The sequence below is a fragment of the Dermochelys coriacea genome, chromosome 7 (assembly GCF_009764565.3).
Source record: "Dermochelys coriacea isolate rDerCor1 chromosome 7, rDerCor1.pri.v4, whole genome shotgun sequence".
NCBI classification, from domain to species: Eukaryota; Metazoa; Chordata; order Testudines; family Dermochelyidae; genus Dermochelys; species Dermochelys coriacea.
This window is the reverse complement of record NC_050074.1, coordinates 115,146,527-115,174,063: the sequence shown is the minus strand read 5'-3', so window position 1 is coordinate 115,174,063 and position 27,537 is coordinate 115,146,527. Positions and strand designations below refer to the sequence as shown.

Sequence of the window (27,537 nt, the reverse complement as noted above, 5' to 3'; positions counted from 1 at the left end):
AGACAACTTTCGAGCCAAACAGAGCTCTTTTTCAGATGTGGGAAAGGAAAGAACTCTGTGTGGCTTGAAAGCTTGTCTCTCTAACCAACAGAAGTTGGTCCAATAAAAGATATTAACTCATCCACCTTGTCTCTCTAATATCCTGGGACCGACACAGCTATAACTACACTGCATAGGAGGTGTTAGTTTTTTATATTCTCCCAGTCATTAGTTCAAGTAATGGGATACTATGGAACCTTTCCCCTCTAAGTTGCCGCTTGTGCCTGGCTTGGGTTGGTATTGACAGAAAGATTTTGCCATCTGTTGGCTTTTTAATGGTCTGCATGAGTTGATGGGCTCAGTCTATTCCCCAGTGGACAGGTGTCCACATCACAAAAATTTCCACCAAGAGGCAGCCTTTTGGGCTGTCATGCTAGACAAAACAAGAAAGGATGGGAATGCGGATAGACACATTTTGTGACTACTAGAGGGACTTCAGAACTGAGTTGAGGTTCACTGGTTGGTGGTGGTATGGAAAAACCTTATGCTGCCACATCTAAGTCTGTACCTCTTCTGGAGATTACAACAAAAAAAAAATCACTATACTGCAGATAAAGAATTCAATCCTCATGATATGCCAATGTCACATCCTATGTTCTCTTGTTTCCGTATCAATTGCTTTGTACTAAAGATACAATACAACATAATCAAAAAACTAGAAACTGTTCAGATCATTCAAGCTATATTTACTCACTATGGGAGTTACTGTAGCAAATCTCACAACTATAACTACTAAGAACATAGTTTGCATTGGTGATAACGGACATCATCAATTCCCCGAGCCATCTAGTCCTCTGCACTGCAGTGAAATGTCATTGTTTAATTTTAGCATTCTGCTTCCAAGTACTACTTCGACAAACTGCTGCTTTTAATTGTTTATATATTGTATTGATTATTCATGTTTTATACTTACATCACTTGCCAGTTCATTTGCTTTCTTGGCATTTTGATAAGCTGGAGTGATCATAGCAGGAAAGCTTCCTTTGCCTCTGTGCTCTTCATATTCATCCATATAATCCTGCAGAAAATTCAGGGTGTTTATTCATTACATATGAGCAAGTGGATTATTAATGACTTTTCTAAGCTCCCCAGTCTCTGTAATTTGCCTGTATAGTTCATTACTTCTATTTATCTGTAAAGTTTGTTCATTTCATACTAGAATATATGTATTTAATCACCCACAATGTAAACTTTCTCTATGGCCTCTTTATTTATGTTGCAATGGAAGCAAGGGTAACTTGGCTACTGTCAAGATGGTATTCCTCCAGTACAGAGAAGATGAATACAACCTCCAAATCTCACCCCAACTCCCGCAGGCCAAAAACTAAAAAAAAAGAAGAATGGGTCTCATGGTTAAGACACTCAGGAGATCTGGTTCAAGTCAGGCTCTGCATCACATGCCCTCTGTGATGCTGTGCAAGTCTCAATGTCTCTGTGACTGTAGTCCTCATGGGTACAGTAATACTTCTCAACTTCACAGGGGTATTTTGAGGATGAATTAATAAATGAATGAGAGGTGCTCAGGTATTATGGTGGCAAATACTTTAAAAAACAAGAAAAGGCCCACTCTTTTTTTATTATTATTATTTATTATTATTATTATTATTCTAGAATTAGTACCATGAAGCAGAATGTGTCTTTAGACAAGATTCTGCCCTCAAAAGCATATGGTTAAATCTCTTTAGCTTTCAGATTGCATGAGAATATCCAGGACGTTATCCCTATGTCAGGACATAATTGAACCATTTCTGGACTAATGCCAGGTTTACAGAAAAAAGGTTGTTTTGAACTTTAAAATCATTTAGCCAAAGGATTATTTATAACTTTTTCATAAACATATTAAGGGTTTGTGAAAAAGAAATTGTTAAATATTTTATTTTAAACAATCTTAGCAAAAGAAAAAACAATTTCCTCATTAGAAACCATATCATGTATGTGCTTATTATTTAACTTTGTACAAATCTTTTGTAGTAATGTGCCAGATCAGGTGAAATGAGGATGTCTGCTATGGCAGGAGTAGTGTAAATGCTACAAATATTCATGGTATTTCTCCTATGACTTCTCACAGCAAAGGAGTTCATTGTAGGTCATGCTATGTCAAATCACATGTCACATGATAAGTTGGGTCACACTACAGTGAAGTCTGTCAATAATATGGTAACAGCATCCTTAGCTATTCTATATCCAAAATGTGCTATAAGCATGTACAGAGAATCCAAAATAACCATGAATAATAACCTGTCACTCTTTTAAAATACTATTCTTCCAGCTGAATTCTAACTTGCTTCTAACTTCTGTTTTTCATAACTTCCTCAAGCAAATTTCTGAAATGTTAATTAATATTAATATTATGATATTAAATGCTAATCAATATTAGGATTTTTAGCATTGCCCACAATAATTATATTTCCTGAAAAATGGAAAAACAGCAAAGATGAATCCATAAAGAACAGGGTTGAAAGAAAGCCTGTTTGTTCCCCTGCCAATGGTACACACTCATTTACATACTCAGACTATGGTATTATCAGGCTGCTCTCTCCTTGAGGTCTTGATGTCTCATATGGGAAAACAAAGCTTACAACAGGAGACAGCAAATCTCATTGCCATTACTAAACTCTAAGCATTCGGCAGTATTAACAATCAGCTGTAGTATGGGTACCTGGGTATCTCTTAGTTGTTGCATACCTGGCTAAAGTGATTTTCTTTTGTGAAAGCATCATCTGTTCCAGTTGCATGGCTGGCTTTTCCCTTCATCTCTTTTTCATATCTTTGATGATACCTCACCTAGCAGAAAGAAAAGAAGATCAAGCCGGATGAGTTTGGCCTGTTACATATATGCCGCATCATAAATCGCATGCAATGTTAATAATAAAGGTTTGCCAAAAACATTTTGCTTCAACCAGTCTTCAGAAGCCAAGTTTTCTACTTGTATTTAATAATATTTTAAGAACATAGGACTTGCTATATCAGTTCAGATCATTAGTTTGCCAAGTATAGCATTCTACAACTGGCAGTGGCTAACATCCGATGTGCCAGAAGATTAAAAATAAACATATAATTCACCTAAGCGCAGAGTTACTATGTAGTGCCTTTCATCCTACCTGATCTCAATGTGCTTTGCACACTCTTCAGCAGGATCATTTGCCCACCAATAATTATTTTTAATAATAAGAAGCTTGATTCTGAGAGGTGCTGATCACTAGCGTGTCCACTAGGCCCAATGGTAGCTTTAGGTGAGCAGCTTTCAAGTTCAGGCCCAAGATTTACAATATCTCTATTGAAGCCAAAATAATGCCTACAAGCTATACTCAAGTTTGCTCTTTATCCTACATAGGCGATTTTTTACACCAATAAGAGTACCTCCACAGATCAAGGGCAGTGTATAAAGTTTCAATGTTTAGCACTCATCTGCCTTTGACTTTAAGACTAAGGCCTGGTCTACGCTGGCGGGGGGGGGGTCGGGGGGGAAGAATCAATCTAAGTTATGCAACTTCAGCTACCTGAATAACGTAGTTGAAGTCTACGTACTTAGATCTACTCACCTCGGTGTCTTCACTGCGGTGAGTCGACTGCTGATGCTCTCCCATCGACTCCACCTGTGTCTCTTGCCCTGGTTGAGTACCGGAGTCGACGGGAGAGCGCTTGGCGGGCAATTTATCTTGTTTTCACTATATGCGATAAATTTACACCCCCCTCCCCCGCTGGATCGATCGCTCCAGAGGTAAATGTAGACATGCCCTAAGGGTCCTTCTTAACTTTCACTGATGAGTTAATAACCAGAAAATTCTCCATCCTGGTTTTAAAGTCATTTCTATGCAGCTAGCACAATATGCTATATGTATTTCCTTTCACTGCCTGTGTAAAAATTGATATTAATGAGTCAGTTTGAACACACATGATTTAATTTAACCTCCTAGGAGGCTGGTAACGTTATCTTCCCTTGAAACTGCTTTGTTAAATCATCACAACTTCCAAAAATCGGGTTGGTACACATTTAACAAATATTGTAATTGTGGCACTGAGGCAAAAGGAGACAAATTATATTCACTAAAGATCCCAGGCTCACGCTGCTCCCTAAAGGGTCAATCCTGAAAGATGCTTAGCACTCCTGAGAGCTGCCATGTGAGTTCAGCTCCAAATGACTTCAGTAGGAATGCAGGGCATTCAGCCTCTCACAAGAGTGCTCGGCACCATGCACGATAATACCCCAAGAGAATGGCAAGGGAGGGGTGTGCCTCTCAGTCAAAGCTCACTCCTGCACCAACATAAAGGGAAGGAGAGGGAATCGGGGATGAACTAGGGCAGGGGCAGAGCTCTGGTAAAACCAATCCTCCTGTAAGAGGGACCTTGTGCCTGTGGTATAAATTAGAGCTCCTCTCTAACTTATACCAAGACCTAGCAGAATGGGGTCAGAGAGCCACAAGTGGCTCCTTATGGCCACTCCCCTCATTCCTCTGTGTCCACATGCAGCTTGGGAGGGCCTTCTGCCCCCAGAGATTAACAGTATTGCTTTCAAAATATAATGGCCTTGTTTTCCCTGGTGTATAACACAGGACCTGTCCATGCAAAAAATAATTACCTGAAATCCTACAGGCCACATTCTCTGCTGATGTAACTCCACTGGCACTGACGGGATTTTGCCAGAAAAAAATTTGGCCCTAAATCTGTTGGATTTTTTTCCTCAAAAGAGATATTGCTTTTGATACTTACGTCACTGGCTAGTTCATTAGCTTTCTTGGCTATCTGATAAGCTGGAGTGATCATAGCAGGAAAGCTGCCTTTCCCTCTCTGCTGTTCATATTCTCCTGTGTATTTCAGCTGTAAAAAAAGCAAGATAATGTACGAACAAGTATATTGCACACATTTATATATGCTACACACAAAAAAGCTACATTAAAAGAACACTACTGAGGTTGCAAAGTCAACCACTCAAAAGTCAGGAAATGTCAGAATTAAGGTTGCCTGTGCAACCTTCATTCACCATCACCCCTCACCCCACACAGCCTTGTATGTATTGTCACTAATTACATGATCAAATACTATTTTTCCCAAAAGACCACTGCCTCATTCTGTACTCAGGACAGGCCTGTTCTGGGGATTATTCAGGATTGAAACAGATTGCCTGTTCTCTCCTGTTACACTTACATCACTCATAAGCCTCCCTCCAGCCTTTGCGTGCAGTAAATCTGGAGTGTCTACGACAGTGGTATAGCTGGAAACCCTGTCTTCATGTCCTCGCTTATATGTCACCTGGGAAGCAGAAGATATAAAGTGCATTTTAAAACTATTTACTAGCAAATATCTGGGTACTTCCTTCCATAAGGCTTGAAAAGGCAACAGAAGAACTGACCTTTGTTTCAGATAATGAATTATTCCCAGTCTTCTGTCCTTAATACAAGTCCCTCAGTTGTAAATACAAAGGCAGGTGTATCTACTACTGACTAAAAGTGACTGTCATTACAGTGTGTTCTGATTTTACCCATCAAACTATGTGCATTAGCTTAATTGTTCTATTATTTCACTCAGCCTGCTCTATCAAGTGCCAAAGGTGTTCATTTTATGGCAGTTAAAGAAAACTGCACTATGGGGGGGAAAAACTATTTTTTCTGGTACTTTATATAGCATTCTCTCTTTATTAATACAGGGAAACAGAAAAAAAAAAAGACTGGTTATGCTGATATCTACAACATAGTAAGCTGTCTACATATTACGGTCCCCATGCAATGCCTATAAAAGTCAATGGAAAGACTCCAAACTCAGTGGGAGCAGCTGGATATGGTCAAGTGTTTGTTTTGGGGGAACAATATTCTTCAATAAAATCACTACAAGAGTCTTCAGTAATGACCCAAACCCCTATTGCTTACAATTATATTATTGCAATGGTTGATGCTATACATGGAAGCCACAACAGTATTTTTCAAATGTTTTGTATGGTTCTTATTTTCACTGGATTTCTTTGGATTGGATTGTTATTTTTCTAACATGGTACATTACGTGCATAGATAAGTTAAAGTAAATTTTTGGTAAATCAATTTACTAGTGTATTGTTATATAATATTACATACTAAAAGGGAAAGAGATGAAAAAGTTGGAATAAGTGGATAAGTAAATGAATAAAAATAAAAAAGAAAAATAAGAGCAAATAATTCACAGGGTATAGAATGGTACAGCAATTAATTGTTTTTAAATTTGATATGGCATGGAATGGTACAGCAATTCATTTTTTTAAAATTTGAGAGGGCCATTATGTCATAAGTGTCCCATATATCTTAGAAAATGCCCATACTGTCACTTGTTATACATGAAAGACAAGGTGGGTCAGGAAACATCTTTTATTGGACCAACTTATGTTGGTGAAAGAGGCAAGTTTCAAGCTCCACTTGTTACATGTGACAGTCTTCCAAGGCTATCTAGTTTGTGTCAATGTATCATATTCAAGATTTTTTCACTTTTACAGGAGTTATTTTACAATTAGTGTTGGTTATGGAATGCACCTTTTAACATGAACTATTTTAAATCCAAGTTTCACTGAACTTCAATAAGTTTGACACACACAAATTGGGACTTACGTCACTGCTTAGCTGAGTGGCTTTCTTAGCTATCTGGTAAGCTGGAGTCATCATGGCTGGAAAGCTTCCCTTGCCTTTCTGTTGTTCATATTCTTCTGTGTATTTCAACTAGACAATTATATAATTTTTATTTTCTTAAAAAAAAATCCTCTGTCCATTAATGTGACACCTCTTTTAACGCTCACATTCTAATTGTTATGGGTTATATTATCCTGATGACTTTTAAAAACCATAATGGACTTAACCAAAGTGGAAATCCCATCAGTTTGGCTACACATGTTTAAAGAGTTTTAAAATAATTGACACATAAAAGAAAATGTATTTCTTAAGTTCAAAATTTACGAACATTTCCTATGTAAAGTGGAAAAAAATCTATTTATAATCTTTTCCTTTAATATTTTTGCGAACAAAATAGTCACTAGTTTAGTAAAGACCACCTTGCGTAGGCACAGATCTTCAATTCTTATACCAAGTTTGATTTTCATTCACTTCAGGTTGATGGAAAGGCAATAGATCCTTGTCTACTCTACAAAAAATAAGATGTGTAATCCACTGTTGGTGCAGCCTATAGTGGTAGCACCACTGGAAGATGTAGAATACATTAGACTCCATCTACAATCAAAGTTACTTAAGATGTTACTGTCATGTAACTGAAGTGTATCTTAACTGCAGAAGTTCAAGGTAGTTCCACTTGAATATAATTTCTAAGCTTGGCAGTAACACTGTTAGGTGACCTTGACACTATATATAGATAGCGCTCACAAGGCTCAACACTGTGTCTCAACACAGCAGTAAATGTATGTCACCTTCTCCTTTTGTAATTTGTTATTGAAAGTTTGGCTATTCTAAACTGAAAAGTCCTCAGAACACTATAACTCATACAAATAAAGCTATTGCAAATGTCAGCCCACATACATCACTGAGAGTCTTCTGTGCCTGAGCTATCTTGACTGTTTCAGGATCTGGGATGGTTCCAGAATACCAGGATTTGTTTTCTTCATATGCAGCTTGGTAGGCTTTCTAAAAAAAGGAAAGATTAAGTCAGCGGAAATGTGTATACTCATTTTGAAACCTGAATAGTTAATATGCCAGGCAGGGAAAAGAAAACCATCATTCATTATGGGTGAAACATACTCCTATGCAGAGGGAAAGCATGATGCCTATGCTCCTCTTCAGTCTCATTTTGAGAACATAGATGGATCTTAAGTGATATGAATTTTGTGCTGACCCTTTCCACATCAAGAATATTTCTGAGCACATTCAATAAGATTTGCTTAAGCAATACGAAATTAGGGCCCATTTCCTGAAACTCCAGTAAAACATTTGCTGAGTAACGCTGAACATCACGCAAACAGCAATAAATTTGCTAGACCAGCATTACTATTAGTGCTAAATCTGTGCTAGATGTTGTGCAGGCAAATCTGAAAACTGAAAATTCAGCAAATTGAAGATTGATATATTTTCTTTTTTGTCAGACTTATTTCATAAGAATTCAGAGTGTGTGAAAAATGCCAGATTGAAAGCTCTGAAAAGTGAAGTCCTCTATTTACCCGCACAGGCAGCATCTATTTTGCCCTGCCAAAAAGGACAGCTTCTTGAGATGACAGTTATTTATAGACTTGTGAGTACTTGGGCTGTCTGCTGAGACTGCCAAGAAGAGTGATAATGGGCTTAGACCATTTCAAAAGCAGCATATTTTAGTTATTACTGACGTGGGATGGATCTGATCCACCAAAATAAGATGAATGGTTCTGTAGGCTAATAAATCACCGAGCTAGCCCTCTACATTTTCTATTACTGTTCCAGTCTCTGCATTAAGGGAGATTTATTTTTTAACACTAGCAAAAATCTTTTGTTTTTAAATAAATAGTTATCTTGAGCAGTCATTTTCTGTTCTCCCTTTATTACTAGCTCACATAGATGAATTTAATCAGGGATTCCTAACTCCCTGCCCAATTTCTTCCTGTCCCTGATCCTGTGTTTGCAACACTCACCTTGAAAATTAATACTGTCACAAATTCAGCATTATGGCTCTACTTCAGGATCAAGTCAGAGGAGAAACTGGGGTAGGCAGAAAAAAACACTAGCAAAACACAATGGGTGAAATCTTGGCCTCAGTGAAGTCAATGGGAGTTTTACCATTGACATTAATGGGGCCAGAATTTCATTCAATATTTGCAGTAAATAGAAAAAGTGGCAAGACAAATGATGGATTATAATAATACTTAGCACTTACACAGCAATTTTCATTTTAGGATTTCTGAAAGTTTTACAGAGATGGGCAAGTCTGATTATACCCATTTTACAGAAGGGGAAACAAAGGCACGGAGAATGTAAGTGACTTGACCAAGCTCATGCATGACTCCATGGCCAAGTCAGGAATAGAATCCAAATCTCCTGACTCTTGCTCTGCTCTTTTTAATGACTAAAATATGCTACTTAGAAAAGCAAGTGAATAGGTTATTAAGGAAATAATAATAAATGGACACTCATGACTGAAATATGGTGAATAAAAGCATAGCAATAATCATCCCATTTAGCATGGGGCAGTAGCTCAAACCAGGCCGATGTTTGGCGGGTTGCATACTAGCTGCTCACATGAATGTGTGTACTTGAAGAATGTCTCTAACCTGACTGACCAGCTGTTGAACTCTATGGGCAGCTTCCATATCTGTAGATGTCACATCCCAGTGAAAAAACGATTTGAATTGTTCCCCCTCTTCTTGATATTTAATCTACAAAAAATAATGGCATCATTATGTATAGGTTTTTCTCACATCATGGATGCATGAGGCTGTCATTTTAAGGTGGGAAAGTGCTGAATGCACCTGGGTACATAGTACTATACAGTAAGTGCAAACTGCAGCGAGAATAATTTTAAACCAGTGCAAGACTTTGTTTACTTCCTAACATAACAAAGCTATGATCAAATGCACACCTCTGCTACTTTGTGTATAGATCTATGTACCAGATCCTCAACTGGTATAGACTGGCATTGAAAGCTATATCAGTTTTCATCAACTGAGGATATAGCCGTATATTTTTAAAGACATACAGATATAGAAAGACACCATTTTATGTTAGGACCTACAAAACAAACACAGGCCTAGACAACCCAAACTCTGCAGCCTTTGAGAAAACATTGCTCACTGCACTCTCTTCTCCCTTTCCACCCCACCAGAGTCCCCTTTACTTGGCCAACTCTACTTTGATCCTTTTGTTTATCACCATCCTCCCTCTGCCAATTGCATACAGGAAGGCCACACAAGCACTACATTCTGTGCCATGCAAGGAACACAGACCTGCCTCCTACCACTGCCTAAGGTATCGGTGGAGAAGGTGGTTAGATTTATCCCTTAGTGCAAACATCTGTTCTCTGATCCACATAGTGGCTTCTGACTAAGATATTCTGCTCACACAGGAGCAGCACACTGGAGTTGAAACCTACCATGAAAATCTGAGAAGAGAATTTGGTTCTTAGTCACCAGTAATATAACGACAACTGAAATCAAGAGAGAAATCTGCACAGAACATACAGTTCAAGTGTTAGTATGAAACATTGGACCTGTGTATCAGTCAGTGGGTAATATTCTACCTCCTTTACCCTGTGCAGCCTCAGTGAAGTCAGTGAGGTTGCACAAATGTAAATTAATGGCAAAATTGAGCTCCATATCTTCACTTTATTACAATTTAGTATTTGTTTTGCAATAGCGGTCTAGAGGCCCCAGCTAAGATCAGGGCATTATCTGTGCTAGGTATTGTACCCGCACATAAGAAACAGCTGCTGCTCCGAAGAGCTTACAATCTAAATAGACAAGACAGAAGAATGCTGAAAATGTGTATCAATATCTCCATTTTACAGGTGAAGAGAAGTAGTAGAGAGAGATTAAGTGACTTGCCTGATGTCTCACAGGAAGTCAGTGACACAGCAATGAATTGCACTCAATTCTTGAGTCCTAGTTTAGTGCCTTAAGAGCAAAACCATCCTTCTTCTCTAATGTAATGTAATGTTCTCAAGTAAAAGCATATTCAGTTTTACCAGTTGAATATGCTTTTTACTTGAGACCATTAACATTTCAACTCAAACATTTTCTTAAGTGAGAATTCTTTTATGCATTTAGCATACATAGTTCTAGACCCAAAACTGCCATATAAGTGAATGGGGACTTTCAGTGAGTAAGCACTGCAGAATCAGGCCAGTAAATATGCTTAGCAACTCCCTCTGTGGAGTTCAAAATTCCATATGTGATTGAAAGGGACAGAAGCTGCTTTAGGTGAGAAAAGAAGGGAAAGTGATCTCTGAACTATAATTTGCCTTGCGTGTATATATACACACCAACACACTGGAAGTAACGGGGTCTCATATCACAGTCTGCAAACAGAAATAGAACCTGCAATAATCCCAGACTCATTCCAGACCAGCTCTGTCACACACAATTTAAAGGAAGTATACTGGTTGTTGTTGTAAGAGCATCTGTGTTATTACAAAAATCTGATGCATAAAAATGGTATGCAAGAAAGATGGGAGAAAAAGTCAATGTATGATGAATGCTGCTAAATGGATGATGCCAGCGTTGTCCAGAAAGCAGAAAAAATATGAACAGTGTGTGCAATAATTTAAATAATACAACTTCCTTCCCTTATTTTACAGAGAATTTTTAGTAGGATGTGAAATCATACATGAACACACTGTTTATGCTTACTATATATAATAATCACAGTAGTTTTTATAGTATCAAAGGGAACTAAAGTCAATAAAGCGACATTAAATATGGAAATGGGCCAGTTACCAGTGGTTATTTGCCATCTTACTATGTACTTTTCTAACGTTAAAGTGACCAGAAATACAAAATTGAAACAAATGTCTTTGGAGGAAAACACCACAAGACAGGAAAGAATGCCATAAAACAAAAAGACTTGGAGCTCCCCCAGTGTTTTTCAAGAGCACAACAGCCTTTGATGCAGGTACAGGTACAAGAAAATCCAATGCGCCCATAAAATTTCAATAAAAATGTTCTCAAAACAAAACCATACAAAACCTCACTTTGTATTTTTTATAAATGTCAGCCAAGTTCATCAGATGCTTGAAAAACCTTCTGAGTACAGATTATAATAAAACTGAAGCTGCTTTGTGGCTTGGTATCAAAGACTTGGGGATTTCAGTCAAGTTTTGCTTGGTGTTTGAACTCAGAATTCAAAGCAAGTGATAGAAAGTTTACGAAAATGTCTTCATGAACCCACATGATGGAAACTATCAAGTTTGCACAGCTTTGTTCAGCATTTCTAGCAATTTTCTGTGAGCACTGCCACTTAGAATATTAGGTAGGTATCCCTTTACACACTGAGCCTGCATTTCTCAATCAAGAAGCTTCCCAATAACATTAATAGATTTGTTGCCCGAGTAAGGACTGTGAGGCCCCAAATGTACAAGAAGTAAGGCTATAATTCTACCTTGGGGGTTCCTAGTGATATTGACAAAATTATTGTTTTGCTCTCTTTCTTTGCAATGTAATTCAATGGCTTTATAATGTAGAGTTTTGTGCAGTGTTGTAGCCATGAAGAGTGATAAGGCAGATGAGGTAACATCTCATCTGTTGGTGAGAGAGACAAGCTTTTGAGCTTATGCAGAACTCTTCTTCAGGTCTAGAATACATGTAATATGTGTTAACTACTTACACTAAACAATCTGTTCCACCCTATATTTAGTTGTGACACCCTGAATACATTTCCCAGACATGAAGAAGAGCGCTGCGTAAGCTCAAAAGCTTGTCTCTCCCACCCTTGTTTCTCCAATGTAGAGTTGAACAGGAACAATATATTATTCCTCTTTTTAAAATGAATACTGAACACGTAGGATACAAATTCACCAGAGATGGAAAAATTTTTCTTGTTGAAAAAAGGAAAAAATATTCCACAAAATTACCTCATCCATCTTGTCTCTCTAATATCCTAGGACCGACACAACTACAGCAACACTACATATAAAATTTTAGACATTTTCCCTCATTTTGTCTAAATTTCAAAATTTTCCAGCCAGCTCCAGCATTCACTGAAATATTTATAACAAATGTTACAAACTGTGTCTTGATATATTTCTAAGGAAAAATTGTAACAAATCTATACATTAGCATAACCAAGCCAGCGATGGGATCAAACTGGGAAATTTGAATCAAGATCTGGATTTCAAACCCCTTAAGTATGGGTGTATTTGATTGTTGTGGCCCATTTTCAAAATTCTGATCCAAACCTGGGTACACACTTTTAATACTCTCAAAGAGACCATGGGAGAGGAGAAGGAGTTTCTGCCTGGACTTTGTGTTTTAGAACATTTCTAGAACAGAACACATGACTACAATGTGTCTTTTTGAAACATAAAATACAGCTGAATATAAAACACACTTGTCCCTAAAGCTTCTTACCTCACTTACTGCTTCTGATTGTTTCTTCACATTTATATTTACTGGTGTCTCATATACGCTTGTGAATGTGTTGTTTTTTGGGTTATGTCTACAAAAGAAAGTGTAATGGGAAATTAGAAACATATGTTATTGACCACCAGAAAGATAGGTTTTCTTTTTAGTTTTATATTTCTTAAAAAGACTGAATGAACCAGTCCCCCTCCCCAACATGACTATTGGGTTACACACAAGTTATTGTTTTACAGAGTAGGTGCCTAAAACTAAATTAATTTTAATGATCATATCATATCAATGCTGTGTTTCTAATAACAAAAGAGAATAATAGAATAAAAAACAACTGTCATCTCTTCCTTTCAAATGACAAATTTGACAGGAATTGATCATTATAAAATAAAAAACTTTGAGAAAAAAATCTCCCTCTAAAATCTGCATTTTACATATTTTTCTGGCTACTAAGTGAATTCACATCTTGTTAACTCTTAATCGCTGATACAGAAATCATAGTATAGTCACTATAGTTTACTTTTCTAAATACTTCAAATGACACTTATTTTGGTGTCTTTTAAGCTACAAGACAACATGACAAATGTGGAAATGTTACATATGAGGTCAGATTCCGATCTCATCTGCCAATGCTGCCCATATTAATCCAGAGTAATTCCACTGAAGCATCATGGAATCATAGAATCATAGAATATTAGGGTTGGAAGAGACCTCAGGAGGTCATCTAGTCCAATCCCCTGCTCAAAGCGGGACCAACCCCAACTAAATCAGTAGAGTTAGTCTGGTTTCACACCACAATATGTGAGACCAGAATCTGACCCAAAAGTACTCTTCTAATGAATTATGGTAACTTAAATTTTATACCATGATTATTTTTTATAAGGAAGGACACTTACGCTTGACAGTAAGGCTTTTTCTGATAGCTGATAAAGTTATTTACAGTTAGCATCATCTTGCAGACTTCACAGTGAAAACAGGCTTTGTGCCATGTCTAGAATTGCAAAAGATAAAAATATAGTGAAAGTTTCTTGTATTTCATATTGTATTATTCTAGTGATTTTTAAACACCAATATTGATCCCTTCTATCCATACAATTAATAAACATTTCCCATTGTGTGAATGGACATGTAGTAAATAATGAATTGTCATTTTGAATTTGTTTGTTGTTTTTAATTTTGTTCCAACTAACTTTTATCATGAAGTTCATCTCAGTTCTGAAATCCAGTATGAATAAAGAATGTACAGTTTTGTAGTGTTTTGGCAGGGGAGTTTTGGCAGTGTCTTCAGTGGAAGCAGGATGAGGCCCTATATTAGTAAGTAAAGTACCAATGCATATGTTTATTAATGTCCAAAATGATCAAAATAGAGAATGTCTACTGACCTGATCTATACAGTTTATCTTCTCAGCAGAGTAAACCCCAAAACCGCATCTAGCACAAAGCTGAACATTCATCTTGAAATCAACAGAGTGAAGAATATATATATATATCTATATATACACAAAAGATTCAAAGACTATGAAGATGACTTTCCAGTCTGTATGTAACACACTCCAGACAGCGCAATCAAGCCCTTTTGCTCTGCAGTCAAGGATCACCATTAAAGTTCTGAATCAAAGTGTCTCACTCTCTTTTGCTGACCTTCTGCTTCAAAGTCAGCTGCTGGCTGGCTTTTAAAGCTGCCAGTTACTAAGAGGGGTTATTTTGGCAACTGGGTAAGTACTTACAGAAGGGGAGCTCTCAGTAACATATTTCTCTAAATAGAAGAGTGAACTCATAGAAAAGAATCATGTTCATGTGAATGATAGAAACTGGTCATTCAGTTTCTAGGCTTTGCAGTTTAACACAAGTTGTCATAACCCCAGGATGGAGCTAACGATATCAAGAGTACCATTATCAAATTAGTAGGCAGCTAGTCACCTCCATGTGGGGTATATGAGCTCACTAGAGTGACCAGACAGCAAGTGTGAAAAATCAGGACAGGGAGTGAGGGGTAATAGGAGCCTATGTAAGAAAAAGCCCCAAATATCAGGACTGTCCCTATAAAATCAGGACATCTGGTCACCCTAGAGCTCACTGCTAGTCTGTGCCTTTAGGAACAGCCCTGTGTAAGATAGCTGTGCCACCTCAGAAGGAGTTCAGGGAAGAAAATTCAACTCAGAGATTCACAATTTCCCCCATGCTCCCCATTTGCTCTTGGGGGTGTGTGTAATCTGCTACATCCCAGACAAGAGCAAATTACTTCCCCTTACCTAGGGTGACCAGATAGCAACTGTGAAAAAATGGGACGGGGGTGGGGGATAATAGGCACCTATATAAGAAAAAGTCCCAAAAAAATGAGACTGTCCCTTTAAAAATGGGACATCTGGTCACCCTACCCTTACCCCAAGTCACCTGCACTTGGTGTGCTGTATGGAGGCAAACCAATACCAAGCTCATTCTCTGCTCCTCTCCCCCTCCTATTGCTTCTGCCGTTGAGATACCAGGAGGCCCCACCTGGGGTTGGGGGAAGCCTTTTATTTCAAAGAATTCCAAGCATTAACAAACCTAACAGGCTATGTAACAAACAGGATACTTGGCCCATCAACCTCAAAAGAGCGGTCACAAAGCAACTATTTAATAATATACTGCATCAGCAGAGCAGTGTAGGTTAGAAAGTGAAAAATGCCTTATCCAAATGAAATTATGGAAGAATGTGAATAGGTTGACTAAAAGAAAAGGAGTACTTGTAGCACCTTAGAGACTAACAAATTTATTGGAGCATAAGCTGTAGCTCACGAAAACTTATGCTCAAATAAATTTTGACTCCTCCTGAGTAAACTACAATCTACTGAATCCCCACCACCACTCTCTTTAGCAGTTAGGTACTATAAGGAAGCCTCCTATCCAAATCCTGATGATACTCAACTTTGCTTAACTTATGACTCTTACTGAATGCTAACAGCATATTGCACTATATAGAAAATGGAGTTGACAAAGTCCCTGCTCTGAAGAGACACAGTAGTAAGCGCTATGGCCCCAATTGTACAAAGACTTACTCATGTGGTTAATTTTAAGCACTGTGACTAGTCCTGTTGACTATGTGCAAGTCTTCACAGGGTTAGGGCCTATGCTTGGTACTGGATATTAACAGGATTGAGCCCTTTGGTCTCAATACTGCTCCCACGGAAGTCAAGGATTGAGAGTTTAGTTCTTATACCCAGAGTATATCAGGTACACAAAAAGGTAAGAGGACAGTACATTTGGGATTGGCTCTGTTGGATCCCTGGATATAATGCAGTAGGATGGTAAAAGGCCATAATCATCTAAGCTGCTGCATGCTGAATATGTTGGAATGATGAGGAAAGTCTACTGCAGCCAAGATAATGGCCCTAGTTACATCACAGCTAGAAAATCTAATCTAATAATATTATTAAATAACTCACTTGAGGTTCTTCCATCCAGGAGAGGAGATGACAATGGCTATTGCAGCAATGGTGTTGATTATATTCATATTATGTATTTTTAATTACTGTGAAAGCAGCCAAAGCCATGGATGGGGTTGAAGTAAACATTATAAGAATAAATAAAAATAAATGTTTTAACTACTGTTAAACAGTGGCTTAGAATTGGAAGAATGAAACAGGACTGAGTCCAGTCTGGTATTTCCAGTTCTTGTCGGAGTTCCTTAGAGAGGTACTGCTCTCTATTTGTTGATTTCATTGTCCTTCCGTTTCGGTGCAAGGCCACCAAGTTTTCACACCTGCATGTTAAAATCAGGGATACAGATTATGCTGTGCATCTAGGATTTTTGACTTAGATATTCAATTTTTAACCATTTAAGGCTTTGATCCTGCAAAGTGGGGTACACCTGCAGATCTATGCATGTCACAAGGGTTTGAATTTACTTTTACCATTATAATTTATTCTGCAGGGTACACATTTTACTTTGTAATCACCTGGAAGTGGGTCCTTTAGTGTAGAAAACCATTCCTTAGCTATGTGAATTTTATCAAATGAAAAAGGATTTGTTTTTGAACAAAAAAGTGCTTATTAGAAACAAAAATTGAGCTGTTCCAAGTAAAACCAAACCTGTTTCCTAGCAACGATGGCCTTGCTTTTAGAAGAGGGTGTTGCCAAGTTTTGTGATTTTATCACAAGTCTTGTGGTATTTGGGGTCTTTCTAAAACCCTAGCTCATGAAGTCATAGGAATATATGAGCTCAGCTTTAAAAAAAATATATATTCCAGCCCTTGGAGGTATGGAGAAAACCTTAAAAATGTAACCTAACTGCAGTGTTGATTTTATTGGGGTCTCACAAATTTTAGAAAAACAAGGTCAGTGAGGTAGTCTTTTATTTGACCTTCTGTTGGTGAGAAAGATAAGCTTTTGAGTTTACACAGAGCTCTTCTTCAAGTCAGGGAAACATTGGCACAAGGTGGAACCGATTGTTTGGCATAAGTAGTTGACTCACGTATCAAGGGACCCATTCAAGGTGAAATGACCTGTTAAGACCCCAGCAGTCATAGGGAGTTAGTCACTTACAAAATGCTTCGTTTTTTGCTAAAGGCCCAGCTATCGCAACCACGAGACTCCGAGCTTTCATTTAAAAAAAAGAAATAGGCTTCTAACTCTCAGGGTTGCAGAGAAGCACTTGAACATATGAAGCAAACGCAGCTCAAAGGATGAAAAGCTAGAAGAGAAATAACGCCCCCCCCCCCCGCCAATTTATTATTTTAAAGACGCCTCATGATGTGTAAGCCAATCTCATGACTTTTAGGGCCAGACTCCGGCTTGCTGAACGTTTGGGCTTGGCCATACCTGTGTTCACACCCTAATTGTTAAGAAACCAGAAGGGAATGAAGAAGAAACTCCCGAGGCCTCTGGCTGGGGTTTTTTTCAACCCAATCCCGCCCAAACCCCTCCTGATTGTTAAGCCAAGCTCAGGATTTTGGGCAGCCGCCGCACAGAGGCTTTTGAAGGCTGGGGGTCGGCAAGAGGGCGAAGGGATTGGAGAAGCTTCCCTTTGCAGGGCTCCCAAGCTGCCGAACAGCGAGAAGGTGCAAATTTCCCCACCAAATTCTGGCCCTGAGGTGCGGCTGTGGGGCGCAGGGCTCCGCATAGGGCTGAGGGGGGGCAGGTTTGGGGAGCTTCGCCTCGCCCCCTCTTGCGCTAGGGGGGCCGTCAGCAGCTTGGTCCCCACCCCGTGCCCCTCGGGGCGGGATAGGGGGCGGCCGCCTGTCATGACCCTCGGGGCGGGATCGGGCCGAGCCGGAAGAGCCGCCGCAGCTGCCAGCCCGGGAACAGGGCGGGGATGGCGGGCGCGGCCCGTGGGTCCTTTCGCTTTCCCCGCACGGTCGCGGACCGCGGCGCTGACGGGAGCAAGAGCGGCCCAGCTGCGGCCCGAGAGCGGGACGGCGCAAGGTCAGTGGGCCCTGCCCAGGCGACCGCCCCCAACTGGCCCGCCTCATTCCCCGCCCGCCCGGCCGGCCCTCTGACCCCGGCTCCGGCCCTGCGCCCCGCCGAGCTGCTCCTCTCCCCGGCACCTGACCCCCCCCCAGCCCGCTTCCCGGCCCTGACCCCCCCCCGGTTCCCGATCCAGCCCCGCCCCCAGCCCGCTTCCCGGCCCTGACCCCGACCCCCCCCGTCCCCGATCCAGCCCCGCCCCCAGCCCGCTTCCCGGCCCTGACCCCCCCCGGTTCCCGATCCAGCCCCGCCCCAGCCCGCTTCCCGGCCCTGACCCCGACCCCCCCCGTTCCCGATCCAGCCCCGCCCCCAGCCCGCTTCCCGGCCCTGACCCCCCCCGGTTCCCGATCCAGCCCCGCCCCCAGCCCGCTTCCCGGCCCTGACCCCGACCCCCCCCGTCCCCGATCCAGCCCCGCCCCCAGCCCGCTTCCCGGCCCTGACCCCCCCCGGTTCCCGATCCAGCCCCGCCCCCAGCCCGCTTCCCGGCCCTGACCCCCCCCGTTCCCGATCCAGCCCCGCCCCCAGCCCGCTTCCCGGCCCTGACCCCGACCCCCCCCGTTCCCGATCCAGCCCCGCCCCCAGCCCGCTTCCCGGCCCTGACCCCCCCCGGTTCCCGATCCAGCCCCGCCCCCAGCCCGCTTCCCGGCCCTGACCCCGACCCCCCCCCGTTCCCGATCCAGCCCCGCCCCCAGCTCGCTTCCCGGCCCTGACCCCGCCCCCCAGCCCTGACCCCCCCCCCGGTACCTGATCCTGATCCCCCACCGCGCCACCTCACCCGCCCCCCGCCCGGTTCCCAGCCCTGACCCCCCCCCGGTACCTGATCCCCCCCCACCCCGTCACCTCACCTGCCCCCAGCCCCCCCAGCCCGGTTCCCAGCCCTGACCCCCCCCGGTACCTGATCCCGCCCCCAGCCCTGACCCCCCCCCCCGGTACCTGATCCCGACTCCCTGCCCCCCCCACCTCACCCGCCCCCCGCCCGTTCCCAGCCCTGACCCCCCCCCGGTACCTGATCCCGCCCCCAGCCCTGACCCCCCCCCGGTATCTGATCCCAACCCCCTGCCCCGCCACCAGCCCGGTTCCCAGCCCTGATCCCCCCCACCGGTACCTGATCCCCCCCACCCCGTCACTTCACCTGCCCCCAGGCCCCCCAGCCCGGTTCCCAGCCCTGACCCCCCCCCCGGTACCTGATCCCAACCCCCTGCCCCGCCACCTCACCCGCCACCAGCCCGGTTCCCAGCCCTGACCCCCCCCCCGGTACCTGATCCCCCCCCCCACCCCGTCACCTCACCTGCCCCCAGCCCCCCCAGCCCGGTTCCCAGCCCTGACCCCCCCCCGGTACCTGATCCCGCCCCCAGCCCTGACCCCCCCCCGGTACCTGATCCCGACTCCCTGCCCCACCACCTCACCCGCCCCCCGCCCGGTTCCCAGCCCTGACCCCCCCCCCCGGTACCTGATCCCGCCCCCAGCCCTGATCCCCCCCCCCGGTACCTGATCCCAACCCCCTGCCCTGCCACCTCACCCGCCACCAGCCCGGTTCCCAGCCCTGACCCCCCCCCCCCCGGTACCTGATCCCGCCCCCAGCCCTGACCCCCCCCCCCCGGTATCTGATCCCAACCCCCTGCCCCGCCACCAGCCCGGTTCCCAGCCCTGATCCCCCCCACCGGTACCTGATCCCCCCACCCCGTCACTTCACCTGCCCCCAGGCCCCCCAGCCCGGTTCCCAGCCCTGACCCCCCCCCCGGTACCTGATCCCAACCCCCTGCCCCGCCACCTCACCCGCCACCAGCCCGGTTCCCAGCCCTGACCCCCCCCCGGTACCTGATCCCCCCCCACCCCGTCACCTCACCTGCCCCCAGCCCCCCCAGCCCGGTTCCCAGCCCTGACCCCCCCCCGGTACCTGATCCCGCCCCCAGCCCTGACCCCCCCCCCGGTACCTGATCCCGACTCCCTGCCCCACCACCTCACCCGGTTCCCAGCCCTGACCCCCCCCCGGTACCTGATCCCGCCCCCAGCCCTGATCCCCCCCCCCAGTACCTGATCCCAACCCCCTGCCCTGCCACCTCACCCGCCACCAGCCCGGTTCCCAGCCCTGACCCCCCCCCCCCGGTACCTGATCCCGCCCCCAGCCCTGACCCCCCCCCCGGTATCTGATCCCAACCCCCTGCCCCGCCACCAGCCCGGTTCCCAGCCCTGATCCCCCCACCGGTACCTGATCCCCCCCACCCCGTCACTTCACCTGCCCCCAGGCCCCCCAGCCCGGTTCCCAGCCCTGACGCCCCCCCCGGTACCTGATTAGGGGTCTAGAGCACATGACTTATGAGGAGAGGCTGAGGGAGCTGGGATTGTTTAGTCTGCAGAAGAGAAGAATGAGGGGGGATTTGATAGCTGCTTTCAACTACCTGAAAGGGGGTTTCAAAGAGGATGGATCTAGACTGTTCTCAATGGTAGCAGATGACAGAACGAGGAGTAATGGTCTCAAGTTGCAATGGGGGAGGTTTAGATTGGATATTAGGAAAAACTTTTTCACTAAGAGGGTGGTGAAACACTAGAATGCGTTACCTAGGGAGGTGGTAGAATCTCCTTCCTTAGAGGTTTTTAAGGTCAGGCTTGACAAAGCCCTGGCTAGGATGATTTAACTGGGACTTGGTCCTGCTTTGAGCAGGGGGTTGGACTAGATGACCTTCTGGGGTCCCTTCCAACCCTGATATTCTACGATTCTATGATTCTATGACTTATGAGGAGAGGCTGAGGGAGCTGGGATTGTTTAGTCTGCAGAAGAGAAGAATGAGGGGGGATTTGATAGCTGCTTTCAACTACCTGAAAGGGGGTTTCAAAGAGGATGGCTCTAGACTGTTCTCAATGGTAGCAGATGACAGAACGAGGAGTAATGGTCTCAAGTTGCAATGGGGGAGGTTTAGATTGGATATTAGGAAAAACTTTTTCACTAAGAGGGTGGTGAAACACTGGAATGCGTTACCTAGGGAGGTGGTAGAATCTCCTTCCTTAGAGGTTTTTAAGGTCAGGCTTGACAAAGCCCTGGCTAGGATGATTTAACTGGGACTTGGTCCTGCTTTGAGCAGGGGGTTGGACTAGATGACCTTCTGGGGTCCCTTCCAACCCTGATATTCTATGATTCTATTCTATGATCCCGCCCCCAGCCCTGACCCCCCCCCCCCGGTACCTGATCCCGCCCCCAGCCCTGACCCCCCCCCCGGTACCTGACCCCGCCCCCCAGCCCTGACCCCCCGGTACCTGATCCCAACCCCCCGCTGCGCCACCTCACCCGCCCCCAGCCCTGACCCCCCCCCGGTACCTGATCCATCCCCACTCCAACCCCTCCCCCGCCCCTCTGCCTCCTCCCACCACATTCCCACCCCTCACACACTCCCACCTCAAACCCCCTCCCATCCCTGTTCCCAGCCCTAACCCCCCCGTACCTGATCCACCCCCTCACCTCACCCAGCCCTCAGACCCCCTCCCACCCCTATTCCCAGCCCTGACCCCCCCTCACCTCAAACCCCCTCCCACCTCTGTTCCCAGCCCTGACCCTCCCCCCAGTACTTGACCCCCCTCACCTCACCTGCCTCTCAAACCCCTTCCCACCCCTGTTACCAGTCCTGACCCTCCCCCAGTACCTGATCCCCCCTCCCTTCCTTCCACTCCTCACCTCACCCTCCCTCAAACCCCCTCCCACCCTTGTTACCAGCCCTGATCCTCCCTCAGTACCTGACCCCCCCTTCCTTCCACTCCTCACCTGACTCTCCCCCCCCAGTACCTGACCCCCCCCTTCCACCCCTCACCTCACTGGCCGGAGCGGGGCCAAGCTGTGTGGTGCAGCCCCGGCTGGAGTGGCCCTGGTGCCCAGGGCTCCCCATAGGGGTGATGGGAGGCAGTTTTGGAGCCCCTCTATCCCCCTTGCCCCCCGTGCCTGATCCTCTGTAACACTGTCCTTCCACCTCTCCCCAATCCTTTCCCCTCTTTCCCCAGTGTCTGCCCCTACTGACTTAACCCCATGTTCTCCCTCCTGTCAGGCCCCTCTAACTCCCTCTGCAATTCTCTCCTCTCCCTTCCTATATCAGACCTCCGCTCTAACCCCACTGCTTCCACCCCCTCCCCGAGTGCTGGATCCTAACCCCTTCATTCCACCTCTCCATGCCTGATCATCTTCCCCGCGCCCTCCCCTTCCCAGCACTTAACCCCACCCTGTAACCATGGTTGCCCCGTTTTTTGTCCTGGCAAATCTGTAAGGGGGCTCTCCGTACACACTGCCGGGTGTCCTGTCTTATGGGCTCAGGATCATCCTGTACTTTGTACTTCAGAGTTGGCAACCCTACCTCTAACCCTCCTTCCGCCACCCCAGCTCCTGGACCCCACATTCCAATGTCTGTCCTTTTTCCCTGTCCCCAAGAATCTGACCCCATCCTCCTCCTTCCCCACTGACCACTAGCAACTCATCCCCTCTAAGCTCCTTTTTCTCCCTGGCCCCAGAGCCTGATCCTGCCCTCCTTCCTATGCACCGCAGAGCTTAACCCTCCTTCCCCCCCATTTCTGGCCATGCTTTCTAACCTCCTGCTTCCCCCTAGCATCTGATCCTCCACTTCCAGTGCCTGAGTCTTCCTCCAATCTTCAATGTTTTATCCCTTTCTTTTCCTCTTCCTTGAGCCCCAGCCTTAGGCCTTGTCTACACCAGAAAGGTGGACTATACTGGTGTAGTTAAAGTGAAACAACACTCCATTTCCCTCCCGTGTGGATGCAGTTCTGTTGGTATAAAGGCACTTTATGCCACTGTCTATTCCTGTACAGGAAAGGGAATAAGCTATATTGCTATAAGATAACTTTATAACTGCCTCCACACTGGTGTAACTATTTTGGTTAAAAAAAACACAGTGAGAGGCTAACAGTTCATTTAGAATCCCGCAATTCCCATAGGTAGTACAAATTATTCCATCCATTTGTGCATTATTTTGCATATATTAATTCTCATTTTCTTTCATGCTTTCATTCACCTATCTGTATTAGGTCCCTTTGAAATTCCTTGTCTTCCCTAAGTAATCTTGTATAATTTGCAAATTCTACCACCTTCAAAGTTCATTTCCTTTTTCAGATCACCGAGAAACATATTAAACATCATCAGACTTAGCCCTAGTCCTTTATGAACTGCAAGTATTCCCAATGAAATCAAATTAGAATCTGCGGAGGCTGAAAACAACTTTCCCTTTTATTTTCAACCTGCGCTGGGGTTGGTCCACAGTATTCAGAGCAACGTCCATACAACCTATCTAATCTGTTTGCATATCCTACGTTCCACTGGTGTCTGATATGACAGTCCATGTTTCTAATCTATCACTTGATGAGTTCAATAGGACATGTATGAGTAAGGACTACTTCAACGAATAATTGTTTGCAGGAATGGGACAAGCATCAACTGTTCTGCTCTCCACTAAATACTGTGATTAAAAAAAACCTTTTCACCTGGTAAATAGTATGTTTTTTTTTTATACAGGGGAAATGATTGCTTTCCGTTACACTGGCTTAATTCTGAAACAACTCCACTGACTTTGTGAAGTTGCTCTGAATTTATATTGGAGTGATGAAAGCAGAATTTGTCCCAAGTGCCATAATTTACCTAGGGGGCTGCTATGAAATCTTAGAGTAATATGCTTTTTAATTTCTGAGCATAATTTTCTTTACTTTTTTAAAAAACACACTAATCTTAGGAAAATATAAAACAAATAATGTATGAAGTAGACAGAAGTAGTGAAATTCAAAATAAAGGCTGATCTACATCCATGAGTCACATCACTGTACTTTTCCCCCAAACACAATTGGATATGTGTATGTGAGAAAAATCGAAATCTTCCATTAGTGTATGTTGTAGCCATGCTGGTTCCAGAATGTTAGAAAGACAAGGTGAATGGAGGTAATATGTCTTATTGGACTGACTTCTTTTGGGGGGAGAGAGAAATTTTTGAACTTGCACAAAGCTCTTCTTCAGGTCTGGGAAACTAGTTAGTTTGAAGTCTGAAGAAGAGCTCTGTGTAAGTTTTGTGTAAGCTTGTTTCTCTCACCAACAGAAGTTGGTCCAATAAAAGATATTACCTCACCCAACTTGTGTCTAGAAAAATCAAAAGCATTCTTTTTGAGTTTTCAGGATATCTTCCAATTGGATTAGGACTACAATGGAATAACATAAATATTTTGGTTTCAGATTTTTAGTGCTGCCTTTCCAACATACTGGTTTTGGTCCACTTTGACTGGATTACAAAGCCTCTTGAAAGCATGGTATGAGGACCTTTCACTAAAAATGTATTTTTATTTTTGATCTTAGCTGCAGTTTATGGACAGATTTTTAGTCACTTTTTAATAACTACAATAAAAAATGTAGCAGTGGTGATGGAATACATGTTGTATCGGATTGATGCAGGATCCAAAAAACTATGGTTACTCCTAGCCTATGAAACATCCCGCAACGTAGCAGACTGATAATTAACCCCAAATGTATTTGGTGTAATGACTGGGGGATTTATTAGGCTTTTTAGTTACAGAAGTGTTTTTAAAAAAATGATAGCACTCCTTGAAGGATACTTGTATTCAAGTTCTCTGTTTTATTCTGTGAGCATAGATGGAAGGAAATCAATCCAGTCCTGTGCCCGCAGAGAAGGATGAAGACCAACATGGAGATCCAGGTGATATGGTGGATGCAAGGCCAGACAGAAGTTTCAGACATTTCTTGGAAAAGTAAGCTTAGTTTTATTATATTTTTACATTTCAGTCTATATGCAATGGAATGAATCCCAGACCATCTATGCCCCAAAAGTGAACAAATACTGCTAGAAAAAATTTTAAATATGCCATCTTAAATCAGGATTTAGAAAATTACATTCCATCAGTTCTGCTTATGAATTTATACACCCCATGTCCATTGAAAGTATTTCTCTATGCAGACAGTGCATGATTGTATGGGAAGGAGAAACAGACCATGATGCTTATTCTTCATTTTTACTGTACTCCCATGATTTCAAAGATGAAAATCTTGGAAATTCCAAATTGGCTTAATTTTAAAAGACTGTATTAATAGTAATTATTTATGATTCTTTTTCAAACACAGGGGCTTACAGTGTTGTTTTTAAATCCATATTTAGCCATCTATATAAGTGGCCTGTCTTTCTTTTTTTCTTTCTTTCTTTCTTTCTTGAACATAGAGTCTGATCAAAGGGTTAAAGCACAAGCCTATGAGTCAGATGATCTGAGTTTTCTTCTTGCCACAGACACAATGTGAGCTTAGGCAAGTCCCTTAATTTTTCTGCCTCCCTTTCCTTATTTCTAAAATGAGTGATTGAGCCTCACAAAACAATCAGCATAAAGCACTTTGAGGTTCTCTGATGGAAGACGCAATAGAAAGGCTAAGTATTATAATCAATTTCCTAAATATTTTGAGTACAGCATTATTATTATTATTATTATTTTATTATTATAACCACAACCTCACATTTTCTGCAGATATAAAATGGAGGATTTAATATTTTTTTAAAGGGTTATTCATTTAAAATGAATTAAACTTGTTTTAACAGTATACTAGCTTGTCTGTTTTAAGGGGAAATAGTCTATTTCCATCCTTATGCTAAATTGCTTACAGTTTACCTCTTGTTAATGAAGACCATTCATTGTGTGTTGAGAAATCATTCGAGCAATCTGACTGGCTACTGTACTAGGCATCTATTCTTTGGGAATACCTTGAATCTACCAGTTGAAACTATATCACTCTTAAAAAATACTTCTGGACGTCTGTTGTACCTTTAAAGTCAGGGTCTCAAAGATAAAGGCCACATACAGTAAGTCAGAGCAGGGCATAGAATCCAAGTCTGCCAGGACCATGCTCTACAAGCTAACATTACAACCCAGTAACACCTCAGAGACATTTCCTGGTGGTTAATTTTGGTTGTATTTAATGGTCCTTGGCTTTGTTCTTGCCATCAACTTTTCCTACCAGGAAGTCAGTACTTTCAAGGAAATAAATGTTATGCACTCAGTTTATTATTGCTAAAGTAAATACGTGGGCACAAAAGGAAAAGGGTTAACTTGGTGCTGTTAACAAGGCACCTCTTTGTTCTAATGTAGAAGGGAACAGAATTGTGACACACTGTAGAAAGTGAATTGCGAACCATGCAGAAGGGGAAAGAACTTTGCAGCTCCTGTTAGCCCCTTTGTGGCTGCAGCTTGGGGATTTGGTTCCATGCCGCCCTAGAGCAGAGAAAGGAAGTAGTTGAAAATCTATGCCAGTCTGGTGTATTTTTCTCAGTGCAGTAAAACTTACAACACAGACCACAGCATAAATTGTTGCGGCCTCATCAGAAATCATTTCCATTCTGTGGCTTTTCCACTGCAAATCTGTGATGCTGTCAGTCCAGTCGCAGGCCTCTGCCTTAGACACATGGCTAAGTGGCCCAGGGTCAGCTATCGAATTGCAACATGGCAACTTTTTTCTTTTCTTTTCTTCCAGTTAGGGGAATTTAATTCTGTATGTTTCATCTCTTTGAAAAGCTTTCTAGATTTATTACCATTTTAGGAAACAATGTGGTTCAAGGAAATAAGCTGATTTGTTAAAAATAACCTGCTTTTTTGTTTTGTTTCATTACCACTAGATGGCAGGCTAATATCGTTTTTGTTTGTTTAAAAAAAATCACCAGAGAGTGATCACTTTGTCATGCAGAAAAAAGAAAAGGAGTACTTGTGGCACCTTAGAGACTAACCAATTTATTAGAGCATAAGCTTTCGTGAGCTATAGCTCACTCCGATGAAGCGAAAGCTTATGCTCTAATAAATTGGTTAGTCTCTAAGGTGCCACAAGTACTCCTTTTCTTTTTGCGAATACAGACTAACACGGCTGCTACTCTGAAATTTGTCATACAGAGAATCACAGTTGTATGAGCAATTGATATGGTTTTTATTTTGCTGAGCAGAAATCACAAGGTACTGCATGGCAAGCTTGATGACAATAAAAGTGTGAAAAGTTAATGGTTAAAAGAAAATTTGGCTGATGATTTGAAAAATATATGTGCATT

General features: G+C 43.2%; 2 protein-coding genes across 4 annotated transcripts in view; one reads left to right on the top strand and one right to left on the bottom strand.

Annotated features, from left to right (window-relative positions):
• Nucleotides 1–14,748, bottom strand: part of LOC119858699 (nebulin related anchoring protein) — a 59,296-nt gene extending 44,548 nt beyond the window's left edge. Inside the window, exons 1-10 of one of the 2 annotated variants that reach the window (XM_038409902.2) lie at nucleotides 14,413–14,748; nucleotides 13,927–14,021; nucleotides 13,028–13,115; nucleotides 9,239–9,343; nucleotides 7,524–7,628; nucleotides 6,609–6,716; nucleotides 5,185–5,289; nucleotides 4,750–4,857; nucleotides 2,725–2,823; nucleotides 953–1,057 (exon numbers count right to left, since the gene is read on the bottom strand). In XM_038409902.2, coding sequence (XP_038265830.2) covers nucleotides 953–1,057; nucleotides 2,725–2,823; nucleotides 4,750–4,857; nucleotides 5,185–5,289; nucleotides 6,609–6,716; nucleotides 7,524–7,628; nucleotides 9,239–9,343; nucleotides 13,028–13,115; nucleotides 13,927–14,021; nucleotides 14,413–14,484 — 990 coding nt within the window. In that variant the 5' untranslated portion in view covers nucleotides 14,485–14,748. The remainder of the gene's footprint in view (nucleotides 1–952; nucleotides 1,058–2,724; nucleotides 2,824–4,749; nucleotides 4,858–5,184; nucleotides 5,290–6,608; nucleotides 6,717–7,523; nucleotides 7,629–9,238; nucleotides 9,344–13,027; nucleotides 13,116–13,926; nucleotides 14,022–14,412) is intronic. The other variant, XM_038409899.2, reaches the window with a different exon arrangement.
• Nucleotides 14,749–18,234: 3,486 nt separating this feature from the next.
• The window catches only part of CASP7 (caspase 7), a 32,838-nt gene continuing 23,535 nt past the window's right edge, over nucleotides 18,235–27,537 (top strand). The window contains exons 1-3 of one of the 2 annotated variants that reach the window (XM_038409905.2): nucleotides 18,245–18,433; nucleotides 24,684–24,757; nucleotides 25,098–25,213. In XM_038409905.2, coding sequence (XP_038265833.1) covers nucleotides 24,755–24,757; nucleotides 25,098–25,213 — 119 coding nt within the window. In that variant the 5' untranslated portion in view covers nucleotides 18,245–18,433; nucleotides 24,684–24,754. Of the gene's footprint in view, nucleotides 18,434–24,683; nucleotides 24,758–25,097; nucleotides 25,214–27,537 lie in introns of both variants that reach the window. The other variant, XM_038409907.2, reaches the window with a different exon arrangement.